Source organism: Magnolia sinica, chromosome 13 (assembly GCF_029962835.1).
Source record: "Magnolia sinica isolate HGM2019 chromosome 13, MsV1, whole genome shotgun sequence".
Lineage (NCBI taxonomy): Eukaryota > Viridiplantae > Streptophyta > Magnoliopsida > Magnoliales > Magnoliaceae > Magnolia > Magnolia sinica.
Genome location: NC_080585.1, coordinates 21,696,510 through 21,721,783, shown reverse-complemented (window position 1 = coordinate 21,721,783; position 25,274 = coordinate 21,696,510). Strand labels below are relative to the sequence as shown.

The following is a 25,274-nucleotide window of genomic DNA, read 5'->3' as shown; positions in this document are numbered from 1 at the left end:
ATAAGTGTGGTTTTCACGTTTCTCATTATCATGACTTGAGTTCGAATGGTATTGCAGAAATTCAGGCACAGGCCTTGGCATTTACGCAATTGCTATGGAAAGTGACTGAGAAGATGGTGGTGGAATCGGTGAATTCAAATTTCATGTCTAGAATGCATAGCTTTGGTGGAAAGAACTCATAAAGTTCAAAGGATGATTCTCTTAGGTATAGGTTCTGTATGTAGAGAGGATTTAGGGTTTGGTGCTCTACTACTAATATAGTAGTATACCACTCCATGCAGTTCGGTATTGCCTTATATCATCAAAAGTGCGAGCACCTAAACAGACCATATCTCTCCACCAATGCGTGATTTTGGTGGAAGGATCTAAAGATTTCAAAGGGTGATTGGTTACATTTTTTTTTTTTTCCTGTGTTAATGTGAGATGTTCTTTGTAGCTGATTCTTTAGCCAAATGGGTTTGTGATTCCCTCTCATGTTCCATGCAGTTGTAAGGAGGAGATGGCCTTCTTAGCTAGAGCTTCTTCTTTTTTTAGTGCTCACACACACTCCAAATGGGCACTCAAACCCATGACCTCAATTTTGAAATGCGCTGTCTACTACTGAGCCATGTGTTGGAACCCTTGTTAGCTAGAGCATGTGTCTTTCTTGGTAAAGTTGGGGTATTAAACCTTAGACATTAATTTAGGTGTGCGTTTTGGTTTCATTGTATGGTTTGATTTTGTTTCCATTGTTGGTTTCTCTGAGGCAAGGTTTGCATGTACCCCACAACACACATGCACATGCCCACACAAATCGATGCAACTCGCTTCCATCTATTTAAAAGCCATGCATTAATTGCATAAAATCCCATCAAATATGTTCTGTGCAGTTCTATCGACACGGTACATGTAGCAAACACTTGTCCAGATCAGGACTATTGATCTGGTGGGCTGCCACGTGGACAGGCCATATCTCATAGCCGGAGATTGAATTATCAAATCAGTGGCCTACAAAAGGAAGGATTAGTGCAAACAACCCATAGTCAACCAGCAAAACTCGCAACCAGCTAGGAGAAGGCCCAAAAGGATATGTGGTGCATATCCTTCCTCCACAGTACACAAGGAAAATATATCTGGTAATTGGGACTATTTCTGGTGGGCCACCATGTGGATAGGTGAGTAGGCTTAAAATTGTTGTGACTGGCCAATTTTTGACCAGTCAAAGTCTATTTGTTCCTTGACAACCCAACATTCTATCCCATTAAATTTATTTATTAAAAAAAGAAAAAAGAAGACGAGATCTATGGATGGTCCCTCAAAGGCATTCATTTCTAATTTTATCCTCCCTTGTCTTACCACTCATCCATCTCAACATCCTCATTTTAGCTATGCTCTTCCTATGAACATGTTGTTCCTTGACAACCCAACATTCTATCACACAAATAAAGGAGGAAACGAAAAGAAAATTTCTATGGATGGAAAAAAGAAAAGAATGGATGCTCTGGCACAACAAAATAAGTGGACTGACAAAAAACGTATCTGAATTTTATTCATACAAACAATAGAGAATTCCTACAGTGGAGAACCGGTAGATTACACCAAGTTCGGAAATACATGAAAAGAATGAGAAGCGCCTGTGGCAGCCGCAAAAAAGACCTTCATTTCCTATCCTCCACTTATCAGTGACTACAAAAAGAATATTGTACACTAAAACTAAAGCTAAGATGAACTCACCCTACGGTAAATATGTAGATATTACAATCTCTTGAAATAGAGGTAGCATTGAGAACTTCACCTGATTCAGGAGCCAGAGATGTACCTTTGTGCCAGTGAGAAGCACATCTCTTTCTGCTTTTTGTACTCGCTGTAGCGAAGGAAGAAGTATCCAAGATAGTCGAAATCGATTGGAGACATCTTTGCCTGTAAATCATAGAAAGATGATGACAAGTTTGCTGTGCTAGGCACTTTATGAGAGGAATGGTAGAACCCTCAACCCAAGGATGTCCAAAGAATACAAGGGTTTTCGGTTTGTGCAAGTGGGGCCCATGATTCATCGATGCAGGGCACTGGTCCTGATTGGACCCAACACATCTTCTCAGTATGATAATACCAACGCTTCAATTATGGCCCACATACAGATGGTTAAGAAGATGAAAAAAGATCCAAGATTTGTCTAGGATCTTCCAACGTGGGAGATTTTTGGGGCATGGCCCTTCCACTGTAGACCAGCAGAGGAATGGTTTGGATCACCTGAACCATGGCCTCACCAGTATAAACTGAAACCCCAAGTATACCATGCAGATGTCAAGGATCATATAATTCCTCACTTGAAGAATCTTCCATGAAACTTTTTTTTTTTTTTTGGAGGTAGAGAAGGTAAAGGTTACCTGGATTAACGCCCATAGGCCCCAAAACAAGTGTGATGCTAGCCTAAAAGTATTCGTCTCGATGTAAAGAGCTTCAAGATCTTTATCAGTGACCTGGTGATCACAAAATAGCAATTAATTGGTCATTATACCTTCTTTAAACTTTTTTGTTACCAAAGCATTTTAGGAGCTATATTTGTACCATAATATATCTGCCGTTGCCATCTTAGCCTTCCAGCAATTTGGGGTTGGCTTTTCAATGAAAGATTTGGGATTGGCTTTTCAATGAAAGATTGGTAGGACTTCACTGTTCCTAACACTGTGTCTAAGTTATGGTTGTTTGCCAGAAATGAGATCAGACAGCATCTTTACTATGTGCACCTAGTAGTACTTCAGCAGTTAATGCAAGGCATGATAAGATGCCCGCTGATACAAGATATTCAACATCATTATCAACATCAATATGCTTGCCCCAATTATGTGGGGTCCACTTCTACAAGGTAAATATTCATCTAGCCTTTCTTCTTCTTTTTTCTGAAAGGATATTCATCTAGCCTTTCTCCCAGCCATTAGGGGTTTCCAGCTGCCCACTAGACATCAACCTTCCTCTTTGACGCAAGCTCTTGGAACTGGCCATGGCAAAGGCTCAAATTGACACCACAAACATGCCAGCACAATCCACCAAGCACTGACCCCTGGCCCAACTATTACACCCAGGCCCAAAGGGCAAGCAAGCAAAGTAGGGTCCTGGAGGGAAAATTGCCAAGAAAAGTGATAAGAACAAATCACCCACAAACATGAAGGGTCATGCTCAAGCTGTCGACAGCACAAAATAGAAGGTAACCCATATATGAATAACAACACTAGTAATCCATCAATATGAATAACCACACTCCATCTAGACCTTGCCAAGGCTGACTCACTTGATAGAGTACAAAGGAAGAAGTCAAGGTGGCTGTGGATTCCTTGGGTAGGGGACAAGGCTCCGATCCCTGACAACTATCCTATGGCCTTCTTTCAAGTGTTTTGGGAGGTAGTGAAAGGCGACATTCTGAGATTCATGGCAGAATTCTTCGAAAAAGGCAGACTTTTGGTTGAGTTAGGAGTGTCTTTCATTGTGAACTTTCAAAAAGTGATGGGTGCAAAGTGTCGAAAAGATTTTAAACCTGTCAATGTACACAATGCAGGCCATACAGCTGTACGGCCCATTAAAGGATATGTGGTGTGGACCGTCCTAGCCCTTCTTTAATCTCATTGGTTAGGGTTTTAAACTGATTTATTATTTATGTCCGGTTAGGATTCCTATTTAGGACATAGGTGGAATTTTTGCTTTTGTTACTAGGGGTATTTTTGTCTTTTCAAACTCTTTAATATATTAATATAAATAGGGGGGGCCAAACCAATCCCTCTCTTTCCACTTTTCTTCTCAAAAACTATCCTCTTTCTTCTCTCTCAATATTATACAAGATCAATTAGCCTTCTCGGTGGGCCCCATAAAATCTTGGCGAAAACCTTTGCAACTCACTTCCATACAGCCTTGGCAACCATCATCTCCAAAAACCAAGGGGCGTTTATTGTAGGCAGATAAATTATTGTTTCGTGCATAGGTTGAAAAGCATCATATGCAAGCTGGATATAAAATAAGGCTTAAGACCACATTGATTGGTGCTTTCTAGACTACATGTTGGGGCAGATGGGCTGTGGTTCGAAGTCAAGATGATGGATGAGGAAACGTGTCCAGTCTGCCAGGTTTTCGGTTATGGTGAATGCCTCCCCCAGAAGCTGCTTCAAAAGTTCAAGGGGCCTTCGTCAGGATGATCCACTATCTCCCCTCCTATTTCTTGTCATAGCTGAAGCATTGGGCATAATGCTAGAAAAAGAGCAAGAGGTTGATCTCATCCATGGGTTTAAGGTTGAGAAGACAAGCCCCCAATATCCCATCTCCAATTTGCTAATGACACTATTCTATTTTGCGAGGTGGACAAGGTATGGTGGATAAACTGAGAATAATAGTGAGGTATTTTGAGGTGGTGTTACATCTGAAAGTTAATATAAGTAAAAGCAAAATGTTGCGGGTCCAAATGTCAAGGGAGCAAGTGGAACAAATGGTAGCAATATTTAGGTGTAGAGCAGACTCCTTCCCCTCCACATACCTCGGTCCTCCCTTTGCATTGGCAAACCTACAATACATCTTTGAAGCAGAGTTGTGGAAAGGTTTGAAAGGAAGCTGTCTAGATGGAAAAGCCGATATCTATCTTCGGCAGCCATCTAACTCTCATCAAAGCAGCGCTATCAAATATGCCCTTGTACTTCATATCACTTTTCAAGTGCCCGTGGACAAGTTGAGAAGGGATTTCTTATGGCAAGGCTCGGAATACAAGAAAAAGTATCACCTATTGGGCTGGAATGACATGTGCAAGCCTGTGTCAGAGATTTGGAGGCAGTGAACTGTACACTATTGGGAAAGTAGTTGTGGAGGTTTGGGACAAAAGACGACTCCTTGTGGAGAGAGATTATTGCTAAGAAGTATGGGCATGATGACGGTGGATGGTGGGTTAGGGATTCCTCTCTTTATAGGGCGTCAAAGATCTGGAAGGGGGTTTCAAGATTAAATTGAAGTTTAAGGAGGAGATTGGCTTGTTCCTTGGCAATGGAGAAAAAATCCAATTTTAAGATGCGTGGATAGGTGAGATATCCCTCCAAGCAGTGTTCCCAAGTTTAGCTTGCATCTAGCCATGAAGTCAGATATTGGTATCTAGATTCTAGACGCTTCTCCTTTTCTAGAGGAGTGGTAGTTTGGAGTTTGGACCAAGCTGGAACCCATACAATGAGGAAGTGAAAGAGTCTGTGAAGCTTCAAGGTCATCCAAGCTGCCTCCCCGTTAGTGGAAGATCATGATAGGTGGATATGGTTGAAAGACAAGTCGGGTCACTTCTCAGTCCGATCCTTTTATAATATGGTTCGGCCTCTCGTGGGGGATGAAAGAAGAGAGCGTACAGCATGCGTATCACGTTACAGTGCTCCTCCAAAAGTTGTGGCTTTTTTGTGGCTCGCTGAAAGAATAAAGATATCGACTATTGGCAACCTCCAAAAAAGGGCAATGGTGATCCCCAATGCGTGTTATGTGCATGACAAGTGTCAAGTCTATGGATCACCTTTTTTTCTGCATTGCTTGTTTGCTCGCAAAGTGTGGACTAGCCTCTTCAAGACGTTCGAGATCTCATGGGTGATGCTGGATTCAATGGACGGCCTGCTTTGGATTGGCCAGAATTGAACTTAGGAAGTATGAAAGAATTCTCTGGAAGTTGGTTTTGACAGCTAATCTTTGGGCGCTTTGGGGGGAAAGAAATGGTAGATGTTTTCGCAATTGTAGCAGTTCGAAGGTGGAGGTCTTTAGTAGGGTGAAGCTCCTTATTATGAAGTGGGCCTCTTGAATTTTGTCTCTTAAGTATTTAAATTGTTCTTTGTTGTTTGGGTTGTAGTTTCTCGTGCCATTTCGGCACCTTTTTAATAAAAGCATCGTTGTCTTTCAAAAAAATTTGTTAACACAGTTGTGCTCCACGCTAAGGTTAGCGCGACAACAGCGAGATGCACAAAGGGGAATTTGCAAACCATCTCTAGAGCATGTAGTGCCAAAGAAGCATGCTGAGCATACACCAGTTTCCTCGTATCAAGCCCCACAGGACATGCTCTTGTTGGCTGCATCAAATAGCTGGAAGCCAGGAAGCTCTTTAAGACTTTTAACACCTTACTGTATTCTATGTAATAACCAGAAATGGCAGGGAGATAAAATACCCAAAATAATTCCAAAAACAAAAAATCCTCCTGAGGTTTGTCAGCATTCCAATGACCACCAAAAAATTGAAGATATTCTCTTTCTTTTTGTTAAAGACAGCAAATCTGAAACTTAAATGAGTTCAATTATAGAACTTGCATACCTCGTTGGGTTTGTCAGCTTGCAAATAATTCCTGAAGAAATGATATTGTGCATCCTTATCTGGATACCTTCATTAAAAACAAATTAAATTATCCAAAAACTGTCTGGCAATACATTCACTTCAAAAGAAAAAAACAAAAACACAGAACAAAATGTAGAGATAGAAGATGACATACAAGCTATAGTCGCAGTCAAAGCCTGCATATTCATTGAAGTGGTTTGCTATATCATAACCTCTGTAGCTGTATGACCCATACTCAAAATCAATGAAGTAGAGTTTCTCTGGAAGAAGAAATAAATTTAGCACAGGAACATAAACTAATTAAATAAACAATAATAACAACAGCAGCAGCAGCAGCAGCAACACTTGTATCAATCGGTTTCAAAGGAAACTAATGTGCTAGAACAATGTACTTATTGCGCACCAACTACTCCATAAATTCCTCAGGTGTCAGAGTTTACAACCCTAACACGATGTTCTGGTACTACAGGACTTGTTTATCACTTAGCACTCACCCTGAGGCCTACAGGACTAGCCTCAGCCATGTTTTTGAAGAACTCATTTGAAGCAAATGAGTCAATGACATGGCTTTTAAAAAAAATTGCCCCAATTCCAAACTCACTTTCAAAATTACAATGAACTGGCAAGAAAATTCATCATGTTCTGAAGACTTCATAGGGTCGATGATCAACTCAGAAAGTTTGTGGCAAGTTGAAGAAACTTATGCGGCCTATTGCATAGGTATGGCCAAAACCAAGGGCCTGTTTGGCCACGAGCAAAGTTTCGTCCTCACTAGCAATCCATGGCATGCTGTCACCGCTAGCTGGTCATAGGCATGCTTTTGCTGACTACTTGCTCCATCCCTTGTTTATTAAAAGACCTTGGATGACGGATAGGATAGATTGTGGCACATGTGGGAAATTAAAGATCAGTTGGTGGCACATTCACACATGCATGTGCAAATTTGACACAAGTGCCACATATTTCGGTGCTTGAAGACTGACGGTGGCACATATGCACGTGTGGGATGCTTGAACTTGGATGGTTGCAAACGTGGCATATTGAAGCATTTTTGCACAGATAAGGATGATTGTCATGTGCACCAAACTGAAAGGTTATATTGACAAGTAATCCCACCTCTCCACCAAAAGCACCTGGTTCAAGGTCTAACGGCCATATACTATGAGCCCTGTCATTTACGATTCAGATGGCCCTTTTGTGGTGATGGTTTAATGCTCTTTACATTGTTTCCTTTGGTCAATTTAGATGACCGATAAAAGCATAGAGGGTGCTCCAAATGTCGCTATAGGCCCAAGTGAGTTTTACTATCCCGATTCCAACTTATCTTGCAACAATTGCAGATATATTATTCTTCCAGTCAAAAGGGAGGCCAATAATTTGGTCATCACTTGGCAAGATTGACCTGTTCACAACTAACAGAAACAGTTCAGAAGGCCACCTTATGTCGTTCCCAAACATTAGATAGGGGCAGTTGGTAGTGCCGTTCTTTTTGCATGTGTTTGTTGTGGGCTCTAAGCGAAGGCTTCAATGTTGCAATAAGCACAACCAACCATTGAGCTATGGTCTCAAACCCTGTTGGTATAGCTTTCCAAGATGCTTTTAAAATCTTAACGCTTAGAACTGTGAATGCAGTCTACATAAAAATGGTAAGTCTCGATTCAGAAAGGAAGTTTACCGTTTGGTGCTTCAAACAGTTTGCTGTTTCTTAGGTGATGCCAAGCTCTATTCAGAATCTCTTTGGAGCTTGGCATGGGGAGTGGCGTTTCTTAGTGGTGGCAGGAGTTTATGGAGACTGTTTTGCTGTCGTTCGATGGATACTTTGGAAGGAAAGGAACGATTAGTCTTTCAATGGCGTTTCTGCTGGGATTTCCATTGTCATTTCTCGAGTCAAATTGCTCGTTTCTTCTTGGTTGGTATCCTCAGGTGTGTATTTTCTGTTGTGCAAGGGTCTGCTGCTTCGAGATGGCTGGCCCTTCTTTCTTTATTTGGTAGGTGCCTTTTGGCCTCTCTTTTTCCCAAATAAAATTTAGTTGCCGAAAAAAAAATCTTTTCGGAATCTAATTTTGTCTGTTTCTACTTTTGAAAATTCTTCATCATCATCATCTAAGTATTATCCCAATTAAATGGGGTCAGCTAGTTTTGAACAATAAGAATGTTATTCTATATGAGATAGGAAACGCAAGAAACATGATACTCTGAAAGTCATCAGAGGATCAGGAAAACCAAAACACTTGCAATGGCATCCCCTTGGTAGCTAAAACAGGAAATTCCAAAAAGTCATAGACGACAAATATAAATAAAGGAAAATGAAGCAATCATCAAAAGCTCAATGAATCAGTCAATAATCGACATTCAGAACAGCGTCAGCTATGAATTTGACACATCAGCATCCGCCATTCTTAATAATACATTGTTTCGAGTATCGGCGATCTATCAAGAGTATCAGCGATATTAACAGTATCGCCAGCTCGGTGATAGAGATAACACTAGTATAAAAAATTTCAGGCATCGGCAATATACCCCCGATATATCGCCAAGTATCACCAATGTATCGATATCGCCAATGTTTTCGACTGTGTAAATTCCAAGTATCACTTGGATCACCAATGTATTGGCAATATTTCAATAATATCACCAATGTTTTGATACTAGCAAAAAACTGTTTAGCAAAAAACAAAAAATCATTTCAGATTTTTTTTGGGTGCATGGTTGTATGATGAAATGCATGTTTCCCCAATGTTTTCCCAAGTTGGCATTACATGCTTTTAGGCCCCCATTAAAGGGAACGTTATTACATATATATCTTTTTTGCAATTATTTGGTTCCTTAATATGCAAATATGTGTATTTTAGCATCTCCTTAAGTTTTATTGAGAAATTCCACCATTTTCCCAATGTTCCCCACTGAAAGAAAAAAAAAATGTTTCCCTCAACAATGCATTTCTGAGTATCAGCAATATTAAGTAATACATGTAATGATACTGATACTGCGAATGCTACTATGAAACTCTACTAAATTATCGATGCTGTAAATAAGAAGGAAAAAACCAAATCATCAAAGATACTGAATGGGATTGCATTTCGGATGACACATCACATGATCTGGCAACTGCAAGGCAAAAAAGTTCGGCTGGAAAAAATAAATATCCAGGATGCCAATTCTACTTCAAATTGTAGCAAGAACAACGAGCAGATTAATTTTTCTGTCAAAACCTCCAAAGCGATATCTGCAGATTTGGGGCATGGGATACCTTCATCGTCATTTCGCATCAAGTTTCCAGAAAGTAAATCATTATGAGCATACACCACAGGAGCATGTAAAAGGTCTGTTAGAACCTGTTGGAAAAGATCAAGAAACAAATATCACCTAAAATATAGATATTCAATGGGATGGAACCCTTCGGCATTATAAGCATTCCACATGATGGGGCATCTAGTAATTACACGATCGTTTTTTAGATAAATACTATTACAAATAAAATAGCAAAAGATTTTCTAGAAAGTTACTGCCTATGAACTACACAGTCATTCAATGTACATTCTAAATTGTGGCAAATGGTGGTTATGCATTTATACCTAGTCATTAAATGTACATTCTAAATTGTGGCAAATGGTGGTTAAGCATTTATACCTAGTCATTCAATGTACATTCTAAATTGTGGCAAATGGTGGTTATGCATTTATACCTACTCAACCATATAATTCAATGTAACCCACTCCTCAAACCTTGGCAACAACAATCTTCAGAGAACAAATGATCCTGGCAACAAAAAGTTCCAAACTGTTTCATTCATCAATAATAAAGTTCCACTTCAGAGAAGGAGAGAATTCATCTGGTGGGCTTTGAGTAGATCCTACCAAATCTATTAGAGCATCAGGCTAAGGGTTTGGAGCTGAGGCTAGCACAGTGATGAAGGATCAGCACTGGATAGAAGGGACCTTAGGCATTTACAAGGAAAAAGTTCATATGGTGTTGAATGGTACCAACAGTTCTTTTATATATATATATATATATATATATATATATATATATATATATATATATATATATATATATATATATATATATATATATCGAAACCTATAAACAAGAAAGAAACTATAACCATGTTTTCACGTGATGATAAATGATATTTCAACAGTCAATCACATGGTGCAAGAGGGCATTTTCTTCCCGTGACTGTTAAAGACCCATTTTTCTGTGGAATTGTTAGTTGTCATTTCAAATATCTGATCTCGATGAGGCAGCCAATACAGTTGCTGATAGGTTAAAAATTCTAGTCTCACAAGTCAAGTTAAGAGGCCTGCAATGAAATGTAAACCACTTAAACTTTTCACAATTTTTGGGGCTAAGTGTTGTTCTTGCCGTAGTAGCTGTCCTATTGTTTTAACAAGAGCTTGCTCCCTAATCTAGAATGTAAGCCAGAAATAAAATAAAATCCTTATGAGGAGATAACTGCAGTGTAAGGCAAAAGTCCCTAAAAAGTTTACGAGCCAATAAAAAAGTTCTCAAAAAAATTTCATAACCGGAAGGAACAGAAAGTAAAACTAGAGAGGTTTACAGTTGCTGATAACAAACTGCATGTCCACAGTCCTGGATAATTAAAAACAGTGCACACCATTTGGTTCCAGGATTATAGCTAGCACTTGTGGAAAAATATAAAAATCAAGTTTCTTTTATTACAAAAAGATATTGAACATCTGCAATAAATATGAACCATTATAAGCAAGTGCATCAATAGCAGAATACTCACCTTGAGCTCCTTCACTGCGTCACTAACTTCTCTAAATGATATCGTATCATATTTCATTTGCTTCTCACTGTCGTCAAATTTAAGAGCAGATGCTGCAGGAAGAGATGAATTATTTAGGAAATGAGAGACATAATGAGTGCATTATTACAGATACAAATTTCAAACAACAGACAGGTCACGTAAATTAAAGGGACATTTTGTATTTACACAAAGTCATCATCATCTAAGCCTTATCCCAACTAATTGGGTTTTGTATACAGAACGAAAACAAATTTCTTTAAAGAGAAGCTGTGTTGTTTATGAATTACCACTCTCCAGGAACTTGAAGATATCATTCCATAGTTGTGGTTCTTTAGAACCTGGTATCTCCACCTGATGGAATTTACAGAGTTGCCTTGCAATTTCAGCAGCTAGTTTTGGTTTGGTCATGTCTGCCAAAGGAAATTCACGTCAATACAAGCAAGTTGCAGAAATATTAAAGAAACGGTTGTTAGGTGCTGAGGAAGACATGGCAAATAAGCTGAGAATGGTAATAGGTGCTTTGAAGCGGTGTTGGGATTAAGCGTCAATATTGGCAAAAGCAGATGTTGGGTGTTAGAATCTTTGCGGATGGATTTTTGGTTGTCGGACTGGAAGTTTCCCCTCCACTTATCTTGGACTCCCTCTTTGTGCAGGCAAGCCAGCTAAGCACTTCTGGGATAAAGTAGTGGAGAGAAGCTGGCTAGATGGAAAAGCTGGTACATGTCCCTTGGTGGCTGGCTCACTCTAATTAAAGCTGCCCTCCCAAATACGTCATTGTATTTTTTGTCTCTCTTTAAATGCCCAAAGCCAGTGCTAACCAGATTAGAGAGGTTGAGGGGTGATTACTTATGGCAGGGGTCAGAAGACAGAAGAAATTCCACCTCTTAGACCTGGAAGAGATTTGTAAGCCATATGACGAAAGGGGAGCTAGCATCATAAACTCGGAGATGGTGAATCTTGTGCTTTTGGGAAAGGGGTTGTTCAGACTCAGTTCGGAAGAGGAGGCCTGGTGAGATTTTTGCTAGAAAATATGGGTGACAAGATGGAGGATGGTGGATGAGAGAGTCGTCTTTATATAGGGCAGCAGGGATTTGGAAAGCAATTGCCTCTTTGAAGCCTATGTTTAGGAAGGGAGTGGGGTTCTCCCTAGGTAATGGGGAAAAAATCCGTTTCTTTTTTAGGATATATGGTTTGGGGATGTTCCCCTTTAGACCGCATTCCCAAGAATAGCAAGGTTATCTACGTTGACAAATATTTTGGTTGCTAAATGCTTCTCATTCAATGGCGGCATATTTGTCTGGTCTATGTCGTTCCATAGAAACCTTCGTGATGGAGAAGTGGACAAGTTTGTCTTTCTTCTGGGCTGTCTCCAAGGCTGTAGTCCAATGAGAGATGATGTGAGTAGGATGGTATGGCTCAAGATCATTCTACAAGCTTCTTCACTCCCCGCCAGGGGGAGAGCCCCATGCGCGACGTTTCATGTGTGATTCTATGGTGACCAACCGAAAGTAGCGACTCTTGGATGGCTAGTTGGGAGGAATAGGGTGTTGTCTATTGATCCTAAACGTGTGGCCAATTTGTATAGAAAACGTGGAATCTGTTAACCATCTCTTTATTCACTGTGCGGCTGCAAGGAAAGTGAGGTGTCTAGTTCTCTAACAATTCAATGTGTCGTGGGGTGATGCCCACCTCGACTGGTGACTTCCTCGTGGGCTGGCATGGGGTCAATCTTGGAAAGCACTTTAGGATTATCTGGAGGCTTTTTTTGTTGACTTGCATACGGGGGAGGAGGAGATGCTTCTGTAATGAGAGTAACTCAGAAATTATGGTTTCCTGGAAAGTGAAGCTCCTTGTTGCAGAATGGGGTTTTTGCGTGAAATCCCTTGATAATTGTATATTTCCCTCTTAGATTGCATTGTAGCTTGCACCATCTCGTGCTCTTTTTTAATGAAATTTACGTTGCCGTTAAATTAAAAAGAAAACAAAAAACAAAAACAAAAAGTTGTTTGGTGCTGTGCAAGTTCTCTTTAGCCAGAGATGGGTTTCTAAGATCATCTATGTATGGGGAACTCATTCCCCTTAGTTTCTCTTATAGAGTTTGTTCTTAATAAAAAGTAATAAAGAAAAAGTCAAAGATCAGGTTGGATAATAGGACACTCCTGTAAGGAAGGGGCTTGCAGATCGGCATTAAGCTTCTTCCACAGGTACGTCCTTCACCAATCCTCGTAGACAATTGTATCAGTGCTTACCTGTTGGAGTAAAAAGGTGAAAATACAACATTTGAGAAGCAAACAGAGAGGAGGAAGAGAGAGAGAGAGAGAGAGAGAGAGAGAGAGCAAAATTTTGGATGGGCTTGTACGAATGAGCGTGTACTCATGACATAATGGTACATCATCTTTGGCAAACTCTAGAAAGGCATACATATGGTAACTATCACTTGATTAGGAAGGGACTCTAAGCGCACGAAAAGTCAATCAAGATCAATTTGCAAGGCCTAAAATGGAGGTTTTTTCGTTTCTTTTTTTCTTTTTTTCTAAATTCCTAAAAGAGGGTGTGTTACCCAATGGAATAACATGAAGGTTAACTTGCTAATACATCTTGAAGTTAAAGAGTTTGAGGAAAGAAGAATAGTTAACTCAATGCCTTTGCCTCATTCAAAGGATATTGAGTTTTTATTATATCACTTACCTGATGGAGAAAGTGTGCGTGCATTGATGAAAGATTGCACCATGCCATTTCCAAATACTCCAAGCAATTCAGCACCAAATCCAGCAGCCGAGAGATAGGGTAAGGCCTAAACACAAAGGGTAAGTAATTTACAAAGTGGAAGTGCAAAAAAGGATAAAACCACAATGCCATATTTTGATATTGCATGCGACGTAATTTAGAATGATTTTATGACCGCAGAGAATCGAACTTCATCTTCATGAAAACATCAAAATCATCAACAAGAGAAATGAAATGATCAAACAAGTTAATTGGGTTTGGAACTTCAGAACTTGAACAACGTTGATACCACAAGTTCCGGATAATACACTTACACGTTCATTGCATAAATTACGAAACCAACCACATGTCCCTGACATTACTTTTACACGTCAAAGTATGTGGAAAGGCACACAAAAGAACAAGTATATGTTACATTTTAAAATCAGCTTGTGCTTGAATTTCTTGATCTCCAATTTTCCACAAGGGCTGTCTTTGGGTTTTTTTATTTTTTATTTTTAATTTAACAATGTTGAGATTTCATTGAAAAAAGGCCAAAAATAGAAAAATATAATATAAACAAATGTACAAGGGAACACCCACCGAAGGAGAACTAAACTCACACCCCCTCCCCCCCCAAAAAAAAAAAAAATACTCAATTAGGAAGATACCACAGGTGCATGTCATGATTGTTGAGATAATCAGGATTGGCTTGTCATCCAACTTTTTCACCATCAATTCATTTTTCTTTTTCTTTTTTTATTGAGACGAGAACAACTTTATTAAGATCAGAGGTTCATAGAAAGTGAAGTGAATTCCACTTTAGCTAGTATTTCCTAGCTTAAAAATTTTTTTTTAAAAAAAAAAAAGATCTCTTATCACAGTTCTGTTTCTCTTGGGTTGCTAGACAACAAAGTGGGCACAGGTTTTGAAGGTGTCTAGTGCATGTTTGTAGCCCAGTATTACTAGGAGAAACTACCAAACGCAGCCTGAGCTTATTGCTATGCAGAAGTGGTGCTGGAATAGCATTACTTTTCAGGAATGCAATCACTTCCTGAGTACTAAATGAAGTTTCCACATATGTTTCAATTGCATATCCTTCTCATTTTTTGTCGTGGTTTGGGAAAATGGGAACTAGCAAAATGGATGAATAAATGTGTGTTTTTTTTTAATGTCCTCCCACTTCCCCATCAGCCCATTTGCATTTGAAATCACAATTGATCATGTCCTAAGGTTCAGCGCACAAATACTTTTGTACTCATAGGACCAACATAACCATGTCAAGTATGCATAACATATCAGCATGAATATACCTCACTTTTACATAGCCTGAATGTGTGAATGCTCCACAGGCATGTAATATGCATAGTGACCTGTATAGGTAAGGAACCTTTGTTTGCAGAAAAACCAGCATCCGTTATTCCTAGAACCTAAATAAGATCATGTTCCAGTGTCCAAATTTCCAATTCTTTCCATCGCACCATACCATACTATCTAATTTTTTCCATACTCAAATCCTAGTAAAACAGATTCCAGAAAGAAACAATAACTACTCAAAGTTTGCCTTTATTTTGCATAGCACGCAAATGGCAGGGGGATAAATCAACATTAATAAAAGCAGCTATGCCGAATTTGTTGCTTTACATAACGTCTCTTTTTTAGGTGTCTCAAGGCTGTTTTGAGCAGATTGGAGCAAGTAAGACGAGATTTTTTTGATAAGGTGCAGAAGAGAACTAGAAGTTTCACTTGTTGAAGTGGGAAGAGGTGTCTACTAATAGAGGGTAGCATTGCTAGGCAAGTGGCTGCAGAGAATTGGCATGAAAGAGGGTAGCTTATGGTGAGGAGCAGAAGTGACAGCCAGAAAGCATTGTGCTAAGGAGGGGGTCAGCGGACAAACAACTCAACCTTACATGGTGCTTTAGTGTTGTGGAAGGCAGTCACAAGGTTGGTGACTAAGGAAGGGATCGAGTTCTCATTAGAAGATGGAGAGAGGATTAGCTTTTGGGAGGATATTTAGATTGGAGAAGGCGCTTCATGAAGAGTTTCTGAGGGTAGCGAGGTTATCCAGAAGTGAATATTCCCATTGCTTGATGTTTCTCACCTTCCGGTGAAATAGTGGTTTAGTCCCCCTCCATGACAAAGGAACATGCCAGACGGGGAAGTGGTCAACTTCCTTTGACTCTTGGCTTAACTTCAATGCCATTGACCCTTCGTGGGAGATAGAGATGTGATGGTGTGGAACAAGGAAAAATCAGACCAATTCTCAATTTACTCTTTCTACAGATTAATACATGGGTCATTTTCTGGGGAGCGCAGAGGTCACACTTGTTACGTTTAGCACTACAGCACTACGCCAAGGTAGCGGCCTTTGCTTGGTTAGCGAGAAGAAACAAGGTGCTTACAATTGATAATCTTAATAACAGGAAGATGGTGATTTCTAATATTTGCATTTTGTGCACGCATAATGCGGAGTTGGTCGATCACCTTTTTATCCACTGCTTCTTTGCTAGAGAGGTGTGTGAAAGACTCTTTGATGCCTTCAAAGTGGTGTGGGTGATGCCAAGATCCATTACAGGTCTCTTCCTAGCATAGCATGGGGGCAGAATTGGGGAAAAAAGGGAGGGTGATTTGAAGGCGAACTCTTTTGGCAGGAATTTGGGCTCTATGGGGGGGAAAGGAATAATTGATGCTTCCATAATCAAAGTACGTCAGTATTGGAGGTCTTTAGAATGATAAATCTGTATGTAATGGGTTGGGCCTCAAGTTTAGAGGGTTTTACAGAGTGTAACATTTCCCCTTTGTATTAGTCTTCATTGTTCTAATCCGCCTTAGATCTCCATCTTTGGCTTTTTTCCTAATAAAATATCATTACATTTCAACCCAAAAAAAAAAAAAAAAAAAAACACACACACACACACAAATGGGTAGACCACGTTACGAATGTTTTTATTTCAATTCTTGTTATTGTCATACATTCTCCTATTTGAAAGATGCAGTCATTACATTTTTATTTTAGTTTCAAATTATGGCAAGTAAAACAATCTTCAAGCATCAGATTATCATCTAACCTTCGATATGTAAAAAGCATCAGAATAGATTTTACAAATAACAATACATGATACCACACAAAGTGGTAGACCACATCAAGTGTTTTGATTCTTGTTATTGCCATACTTTCCCCTGTTTGAAAGATGAAGTCATTACATTTTTATTTTAGTTTCAAATCATTGCAAGTAAAACAATCTTCGAGTATCAGATTATCAGAAAAACATCAGAATAGATTTTACAAATAACAATACATGATATGGTGCCCATTTGAACCATGTGCATGCTAATTTGGGTTAAATGAGATAAACAGTGATTTTATTTGTTGACTTTCAAGGGCACTCATAGGGTCCATTCAATTCCTTCATCACATGAGTTCCAGTGTTGCAGGAAGCTTTTAAGAAGTTAAGATTATATGGCCACATTATTTACTGTGCAGGATTTGACTGGGGACATGAAGATGTAAGAATAGCAGTCAAACTGTTTTTAAATTAGATTAGAGACATGCAAAAGTAACAAGAGTTTTTTTTAGTATAAGATGAGGTCAAATGGAAACTATTTTTCACAAGACAACAAGGAATAAAGGAAAATAATAAATTTCCAATCATCACGCAGAAACTGAGCAGCCAGCATTTGATATAACTATGCTCAAATGCATCCGATTGTGCACAACCCAGCACATAGTGAGAGTGGTAGATGTGGTGTTGGTCCAGGTACTGCAACTCTTTAAATTATTTAGAAGGCATCAAGGTCATGCATGCATACACATGCAATAGGTTGTGAGGACTAACCAGCAACTCCTGCTTACGATCGATCACATATTCAGTATTCGGACCATACATTCGGACAGTTACAAAAGCATCATTTCCATTGTCTTCTCTCACAGATAACTTCAGTACTGCATAGACAAATGTTGAATTCCACTTACATTGGTTTGCTGGAGAGATGGTATAAAACCATAAGAGTATTCATGAAACAGAAAAAGAGAAGGCAACCAGCATTAAAAAAGACCATTCCAGAACACTTACAAACCTTTCTACATCACTTTTTCTTCAACAAAAATGCATATGGATACAGCTAAATAGTATATATCCACTACAAATCAACCGATATAATCATACTCGAAGTCAGAGATTTGATATAGGGACAGACAGTTTGAGCTGAGGTACATGCATGCCATGCGTGCAATTGGAGTGTGCATGCAGAAGTTATAGTGTACTTTTTTAGTGTATCATGTGAATTCCTAGGGCACTAGAAATGGTGTCACGATAATGAGGAATCATATCCCAGACACCCATCTTCAAGCAAAAAATACAAACACTCACCACACATGCCATGTTGAAGCATGCACTTGAAATCATGGCCATTCAAAAGGTGGTCCTCCCGGTTAATGTTCCTATGATGCCTAGATATCTGTACCCACTCAGTGTATCACGGCAGACACAACATGATACTGTTACTAAGGACTCCTACGATACTTCTAGACGCATTTTACCTTAATTTGGTTGCAGCATATTCAAAATTTTACATAGCCTATTCAAAACGTTATAGTATATATTTTATGGTATAACATCTACAAATTGATGTGTGTATGTGCATGTGTACATACATTTGTATGTGTATGTCGTATTGATTCATACAAAATGCTATATGCTATCCTTGGTTCTATATCATGAATATGGTGTAAAAATCATGGAATATAATATGAAATAATAAACTGACGATGCCATTTATCTTATTATGTTTCAAGAGTCATCATGTGTTGGAGAGACAACAATACTTATTTCCTTGTCCTAGTTCTTCAGAAACTGTCGCACTGCAGCCCTTGTTTTCATATACAAATCCATGTCCGTATCAGGGTATCATAGTTGTTGGCCAAAACATGTGGTTGGTCCACTTACCAGGTAGAACACATATACAGAGAAACAGAGTTTAAAACAAGGTAACAAATGCTTTCTGGTCTCCACATGATGTACATGTGTTGCCCACCGGATGAGTACCCCTGCCTGATTTTTAGGATAAGATGTGACTAAGGGGACATCTGATGAACGCCAATGCCACACATGCCCCATCAACAAGTATGGAGTATATTTGACAATTGAAGATCGGGCATATGGCAATTTACAGATGAACAATTAAGAGAGATTAACAAACGAATAAACGATCATTCCACGTCCACCTGTAGCTCACATGATGAACAGATTGACCATTTTTTAGACAAGGCATCTAGACAGTCGACGGCCAGTGACAGCTGGATGTTATTTACAACAGGAGGAAGAGATTGGCCCATCTCAGTTTCATCATGACTCACCACCTTACACATGTTGCGTGATCCTGAAATGGGATAGTCAATCCCGCGAGTCCTAGAATGGATGGCCCATGGTAAAAAGCTGGCCAACTGAACAATCCTAGCGATTCTATCAATAAACTCTGTTCTTTGAAGGTGGAGATTTGACTTTAGCCTCCATTTCAAGGCCACAGATTGGAAAGATACCAGACAAATGATCTGGATTAACTAACCGTAAATCATCATCCATGTATCACAATTAACAAAGATGGTTAGTGAACTAGAGACATTTTTCTTTTTTCTTTTTTTTACAAGAATAACTTCATTACACAGCAAAATGATAAACCAAAAGAACAAAAAGAAAAGGAAACAAAAGGCTGGACAATGAGAAATCATCAAACCAAACTGAAGTATAAAATACCCCCAAGGCAAAAGTTTCCCTACCCCACTCGCTCAAGCCCTCATAATGACATTTCCCCACACCAACATTTTTCTTTTTTATTGTTGGAATATCACATCCGATTATTCAGACCAGCAGTTAAAAACCCTGCGGTTCCTCTCTTTCCAGAGACCTTCATGAAGTAGAGAGATCTTCACACACCAAAGGTCTTGGTGAGAGATTTTAATTTCTGTCACGAACAAACAGAATTCCTCAAGGAGATGTTTGGCAACCTCAAAAAGTAAACTGCTGGAAATGCAATCCTCAAGTATGGCAAATTCTTGTGTTTGGCAACCTGGAAAATGTAGGAAATGGATTCCAATTAGAACCCAATTCCAGCAAAAGACCAGTTTTTGAATTCCTAGCCAGAGAGCAGCTTGCAAATTCCAGGGGTATCAATTCCTTACCAAAACTCATTTTTTTAATCCGTTTTATAAATAGACCTTCCAAGGGAATGAATTCCAAGTACCCAAACAGTTTCTTTGTTCCACAGAATTACATTCCTAGTAGCCAAACAAGAATGACAGAATAAGTTTCTCTGAGAATTTGTTTCTGGAGAGCGCTGTGAGTATGATACACCAAACTGGAACATTAGGAAGACCTTCCACAGTGCACAGCTCATGCATATATGTCAATCCACAGCTTCCAAAAATGCAGATTGACCAGCCAAACCTCACTGTTCAATCAGTGGCCACCGAATGCAACGAGGCCAACGATTTGCACAGCCTGGATTGACAAACATGCATGCCACATACCCTGGATTAGCTGCCAAACATCCGCAGCAGTGGAGAGAATATGCACCTTACTCGATCCATGAAAAGAATCACAAAACCCTAGAATTTATGAAAAAGGACAATAAATGGAAATCAAGGGGACTCACGGAGATTGGTGATGCCGCCGGAGACCGTCTCGATCGAGAAACAGGAGTCGTCCAAATGCGACCATTTCTTGAACAGTTCCCTGCACAGCCCTCTGGACGAATCGAAGCGGAATCCGTCATAGAAAAAAAAATCCAGAAATTGAAATCCATAAAGAGAATTCAGAAATTTAAATAAAAAGATTTTTTTTTTTTAAAAAAAAAAAAACTGATTTTTTCCGCCCCCTGATTTTGATGCATACGCCCCTTTTTCCGTTTGCTTCTGACATTTAAAAAGGGAAAGGGGCGTGTTTTCAAAAGGAGGGGGTGTGATGAAGAGAGGAGAGTGGGACGCACGTGACTCGGGGCTTCAAGAGGGGTAGAGGGAGGGAGATGTCGAGGGTGAGAGGAGAGGATGGAATGACGAAAATGCCCTCCTCTCGAGCTTCTTCTGCAACTTCCATGGCGTTCCGGATTTTGTGCTCTGCACCCATTCTCTCCCCCTCTCTCTTCTCTTCCTACTATTGGAAAATAAACCCGAGCGACCCTCGCAAGTCCAGAAACGCAGGAGGGATTCTCAATGACGTGAACTAAAAGGACGGACATACCCCTGCTTTATCTACAATTTTCAGGAAGCGGATTGCGTCGTGTACCACACACCACTACCTCCGTGGTGTGTTGACGTCACCATGTTTTGTGGTCCACCATGATGTATTTATCATATCCCAACCGTCCTTCCATTTTTCGAGATATTTCCAGAGAATCAACCCAAAATTGAGCCAGATTCAAAGTTCAAGTTAACTACACCACAGGAAGCCGTGGGGATTGAATGTCTATCATTAAAAACTTATCAGCCACGTCATTTTTGGATCTACCTGATATTTGGTGTTCTTTTCATTTTCATTTGGGTTTGTATAACCTTATAAAGAAGTTGGATGGCAATTAAATATTTTGATAGGTCCTAAAAATGTTTCAACGGTGGCTATCATTGTCCCACTATTTTCTATAGTGTCGTCCACTGGAGCTTTGGATCTCCTTTGTTTGTGGGCTCATATCTTAAAACGATCTCTTCAAATTGACTGACAGTTTGGATGTAACAAATACAATATGGTGGAGCTCATAGAATTTGATGACGCCAACACACTACGGAGGTGCACACCATGCAATCCGCTTCCCAATGTTCAGATGGCCCTTTTTTTAATTCACTGGAATATGGACGAAATCATGAAAATGACGTTGCCGTGGTTCGCAATGTAATTTCTATTAAAAATATCTTTCTCCATTGGAAAGCGGATTGGCTGGTGTCCCTCACACCAGCTATATAGCTGCTGTCGGTTCAAGGGAGATCAAAGTTACATGGCCCCACAGTGATGTATTTATTATATCTACACCGTTTATCTATTTTTAAAGATCATTTTAGAGCATTATCTAAAAAATTAATCATATCACACCACAAATAGCAGCGGAGATAATGATTTTCACCGTTAAAAAATTCATAGGGCCCACCATAACATTTAATCTCCATCCAATCTGTTCTTAAGGTCACAAAGACCTGAATGAAGAGGAAAAACAAATATCATATTGATCCAAAACTTCTGTGACCCCAAAAAGGGTTTCAATGGTAGACGTTCAATCCCCCCATAGCTTTTTACAGTGTGGTCCATTGATGGTTAAATTTGTCTTATTTTTCATCTTAACCCTTAAGACGAGCTCACCGAAGGGATGAACGGTTTGGATATAACACATACCTCATGATCAGACCCACAGAAATTGTTGATATCAATACAGCAGTTATATAGCTGGTGTGAGGTACACCAGCCAATCTGCTTCCTCTCCATTGCTTACTAAACATTGTTTTTATTAAGTGGCCCCACATGGCCCTTGCAAGTGCCACCGTACATCTTCTAATCCCATGGCCATCTTCAAATCCCTATCCCTCCCGTGTACTATTGCAGCACAGGCGTAATATGTGCCATCATCCATTTAGTGCAATATCTATCATCATCCATCTTATGGTAATCCATGTTTCAATGCGTTAGACGTTATAATAGATATATGTATAATTACTATCGTCGAGTGTGTCGACACACCACATTTCCCATTGTATCACATATGCAATACCTGTCGTCTAATCCTCAAGCACTCAAAATGTACTGGCGTACTGCATGTGTCATTGTGACACGTTACCGTAATTGTCTTCAATTACTCGGCATGTGTCACATGGGACAGCATATCACATGTGCCACCATTTATCTTTGAGCATCCCATACATACATACAAATGTCTTAAATTAAAAATCTTGATATTCAATTTAAACACGTGGCCGATTTGAATTTGATTAAACATGTCGATTAGGAATAGTATTAAATGTGTCAAAGTTGTGCTTGGCTTGAAAATATTGGATGTTTATAACCATAGGCACCAAACTAGTTGAATTATGATTAGATATACTAAAGTAGATTTAATTGTTTAGCTAATGACCAGGGAGGGATTAGTCCTTCATGATGAGATCCTTTTACTTTAAGATTAGGACTTCTCTTTTAACCAACCATAGTTTTACCTTTGAGAGTGTACTTCATCTCCTCCAAAACTGTATGACACCTAAAAGAGTTGTGGGATCGCTGGACATATTCATTTCTCTTCTTTTCTGGTTGAGACTTTCGGTCAATACTTTCACCATATTCTAATCAAAGTTGATTCACGAAGGCACCTCGTGATTTTTTATGACTACCATTTCAATATTTTCTCATAAATGGAAAGTGTGAATCTTGATGGCGTATACTACCATCTTGAGATATTTCCCTCAACCATTGAGGACCAAAGCAAGAATCACGTGGAGATGAACAACAAGACTCCTTTTCTCAATCGCATAGATCTTAGGAGCACCTTCTGATAGCGTCTCAGGTTTTTTAGTGAATTAATATTAAATGGACAAGATTAAAAAAGAGGCTGATTGTCGATTTTATTAATTTGAATGTAGGATGGTACAATTAACGTAGAAGAAAAATAAAGTAAGCAGAGAAGAAAATAAACACCTACAACTGATTGTGTTGTCAAAATAGTCATGGAAAATACTAGACAAATATGAGATGATTGTGATGAAAAGTCAGCAAGATATGACTGGTGATCTATCAAGTAAGAACTCGATGATCAGATATCCAATCACAGTAGTTGATATTTAATTTACTCCTAGGGTGTACTATAATGATGGCGACGAACAATAGCAAATATAAGGGTGATTGTTGCTGTAGCGCCACTGGACAGGAGTAAAGTGTCTAAGCTAAGAAGCTAAAAATTAAGGATGTACAACATTGAGCTATAGGGAGATTGATTGTGTGTGACGGGGGCCTCGAGCTCTTACTTAGATGATACTTTTATGGGCTTGGAGAGGTAGTGGTCACGTGTAAGTTTCCATGTGAATCTTTGATTGCGCAGTGGTCGTGTCCAAATAGGATCTAGAATCCTTATGTTTGATGCCATCATATATTATTTACTTCTAATTCCATATGAATTTTATGTTGTTTGCTTCTATTTCATTTCTACTTCCAAGGAAATATCAATTGTACCCAAGAAAATTCTCTTCATGTGTTTCTGATTTGGAATAGTCGTGCCATGCATGAACTAGATTGTGAAGAATCCATCATCAGCAAAACTTTAGAAACTTCCTACATATGTTAAAGGTCACATGTGTCATGTGTGCATTGGTCACGTATCTTTCGAATGATATCCGTCTTTTTTATGATAAACATGTGTACGACTCTAAGCAAGCTTACATTTAGCAAGCTACGTGTCACCGATTTTCAAGTCCTTGCCGTCCATCTATTTTTTTCAGCTCAATTTAAGGCATTAGCCTAAAATTGAAACATATCCAAAGTTCAAGTGGACTATGCCACATGAAATAGTGAGAATTGAGTTCATATCAAAAGCTTCGTTGGGGCCTATGAAGTTTTGGATCAAGCCTATATTTGTATTTTCTCTTCATCATGTCCGAGTGACCTTATGAGAGCATGTGGGATGACAAAGAAACATCACCATAAGCCCTAAGAAGATTTCAATGGCAGACTACATTGTAAATAAATAAGTTATTTCCATACAACATAAGTAGAATTTAGGTAATTTTGTTCTTGCAATTAATTTTCTTGAGTTGGAAAATATTTAATATTCAAAAGATATGTAAAGATATTTAAATGAAGTTAAGGATATTTTAGAAATTCAAAATTATATCTAGCGCCCAACATATGGTTCAAATTTTACTAGTACGAAACTTATAAATGATTTTAATTTTCCCCACAAAAAGAGAGTAGTTAGGATAATTTTACCCTTACAGTTAATTTTGGTAGTCAATACTCCAAGATAAAGAAGGTTTTTACAATAAAAGTATATTTATGTAATTTAACAACTCACTTCCTACAAGTAGCTTATCCTCTTCTTTTTTTACACACTCACTCACACCAAAATGGTTTTACCACAATGGGCACTCGAACCCATGACCTTGTGTTGAAACTCTTATGACGAATGTGTGTATTAGGGATCTCGTGTGATAAGGGCTTTGTATGAATTTGTGACATCCACTCATATATGTATATCTGTTGCACTAATCTTGTTACGATGTCAAACAAAAAATGATATGGAGATTTGAATCTAAACTAGGCCACGAATTTTTTTTTGAAAAACGGTTGGGATGAGTCATCCACCACGAACCCCTTCTCTCTTTGTACACGTATAAATACTTGTTTATAGCCTCACCCTTTTCTAACCTTTCTCTTGTTTTTTTTCTCCCCTAACTATGGTTTTAAGACTTGGAACAGTCTAATGCAACTTCTCTTAGTCGACTTGGATTTGGTACTACTTGATCTAGTTGAA

At 39.0% G+C, this 25,274-nt stretch overlaps 1 protein-coding gene across 4 annotated transcripts; it reads right to left on the bottom strand.

Moving 5' to 3' along the window:
- Positions 1-1,503: 1,503 nt before the first annotated feature.
- Positions 1,504-21,001, bottom strand: LOC131223190 (probable ethanolamine kinase). 4 transcript variants are annotated; one of them, XM_058218505.1, is made up of 12 exons: positions 20,769-20,998; positions 20,436-20,527; positions 17,621-17,727; positions 13,767-13,872; positions 11,366-11,488; positions 11,058-11,149; positions 9,555-9,639; positions 6,459-6,564; positions 6,284-6,350; positions 2,367-2,459; positions 1,775-1,899; positions 1,504-1,665 (listed from the first exon to the last, which is right to left on the bottom strand). In XM_058218505.1, the coding sequence occupies exons 1-11, from the start codon at positions 20,903-20,905 to the stop codon at positions 1,780-1,782; spliced, it is 1,128 nt and encodes a 375-aa protein (XP_058074488.1). In that variant the 5' UTR covers positions 20,906-20,998; the 3' UTR covers positions 1,504-1,665; positions 1,775-1,779. The 4 variants fall into 4 exon arrangements, 3 of the variants coding, with proteins under 3 accessions (XP_058074488.1, XP_058074487.1, XP_058074489.1); XR_009160323.1 differs by lacking the exon at positions 1,504-1,665 and adding an exon at positions 2,548-2,771 and having other exon boundaries at positions 1,840-1,899; positions 20,769-21,001; XM_058218504.1 differs by having other exon boundaries at positions 1,504-1,899.
- Between the last annotated feature and the right edge of the window lie 4,273 nt (positions 21,002-25,274).

Excerpts from the sequence above, each read along its gene's own strand:
- LOC131223190 (XM_058218504.1), bottom strand. The coding sequence starts at position 20,905 with ATGGGTGCAGAGCACAAAATCCGGAACGCCATGGAAGTTGCAGAAGAA. Across the intron at positions 17,728-20,435 it reads CGGCGGCATCACCAATCTCC|TACTGAAGTTATCTGTGAGA; the intron begins GTGAGTCCCCTT and ends TTGTCTATGCAG. Across the intron at positions 13,873-17,620 it reads ATCGTAAGCAGGAGTTGCTG|GCCTTACCCTATCTCTCGGC; the intron begins GTTAGTCCTCAC and ends CTTTGTGTTTAG.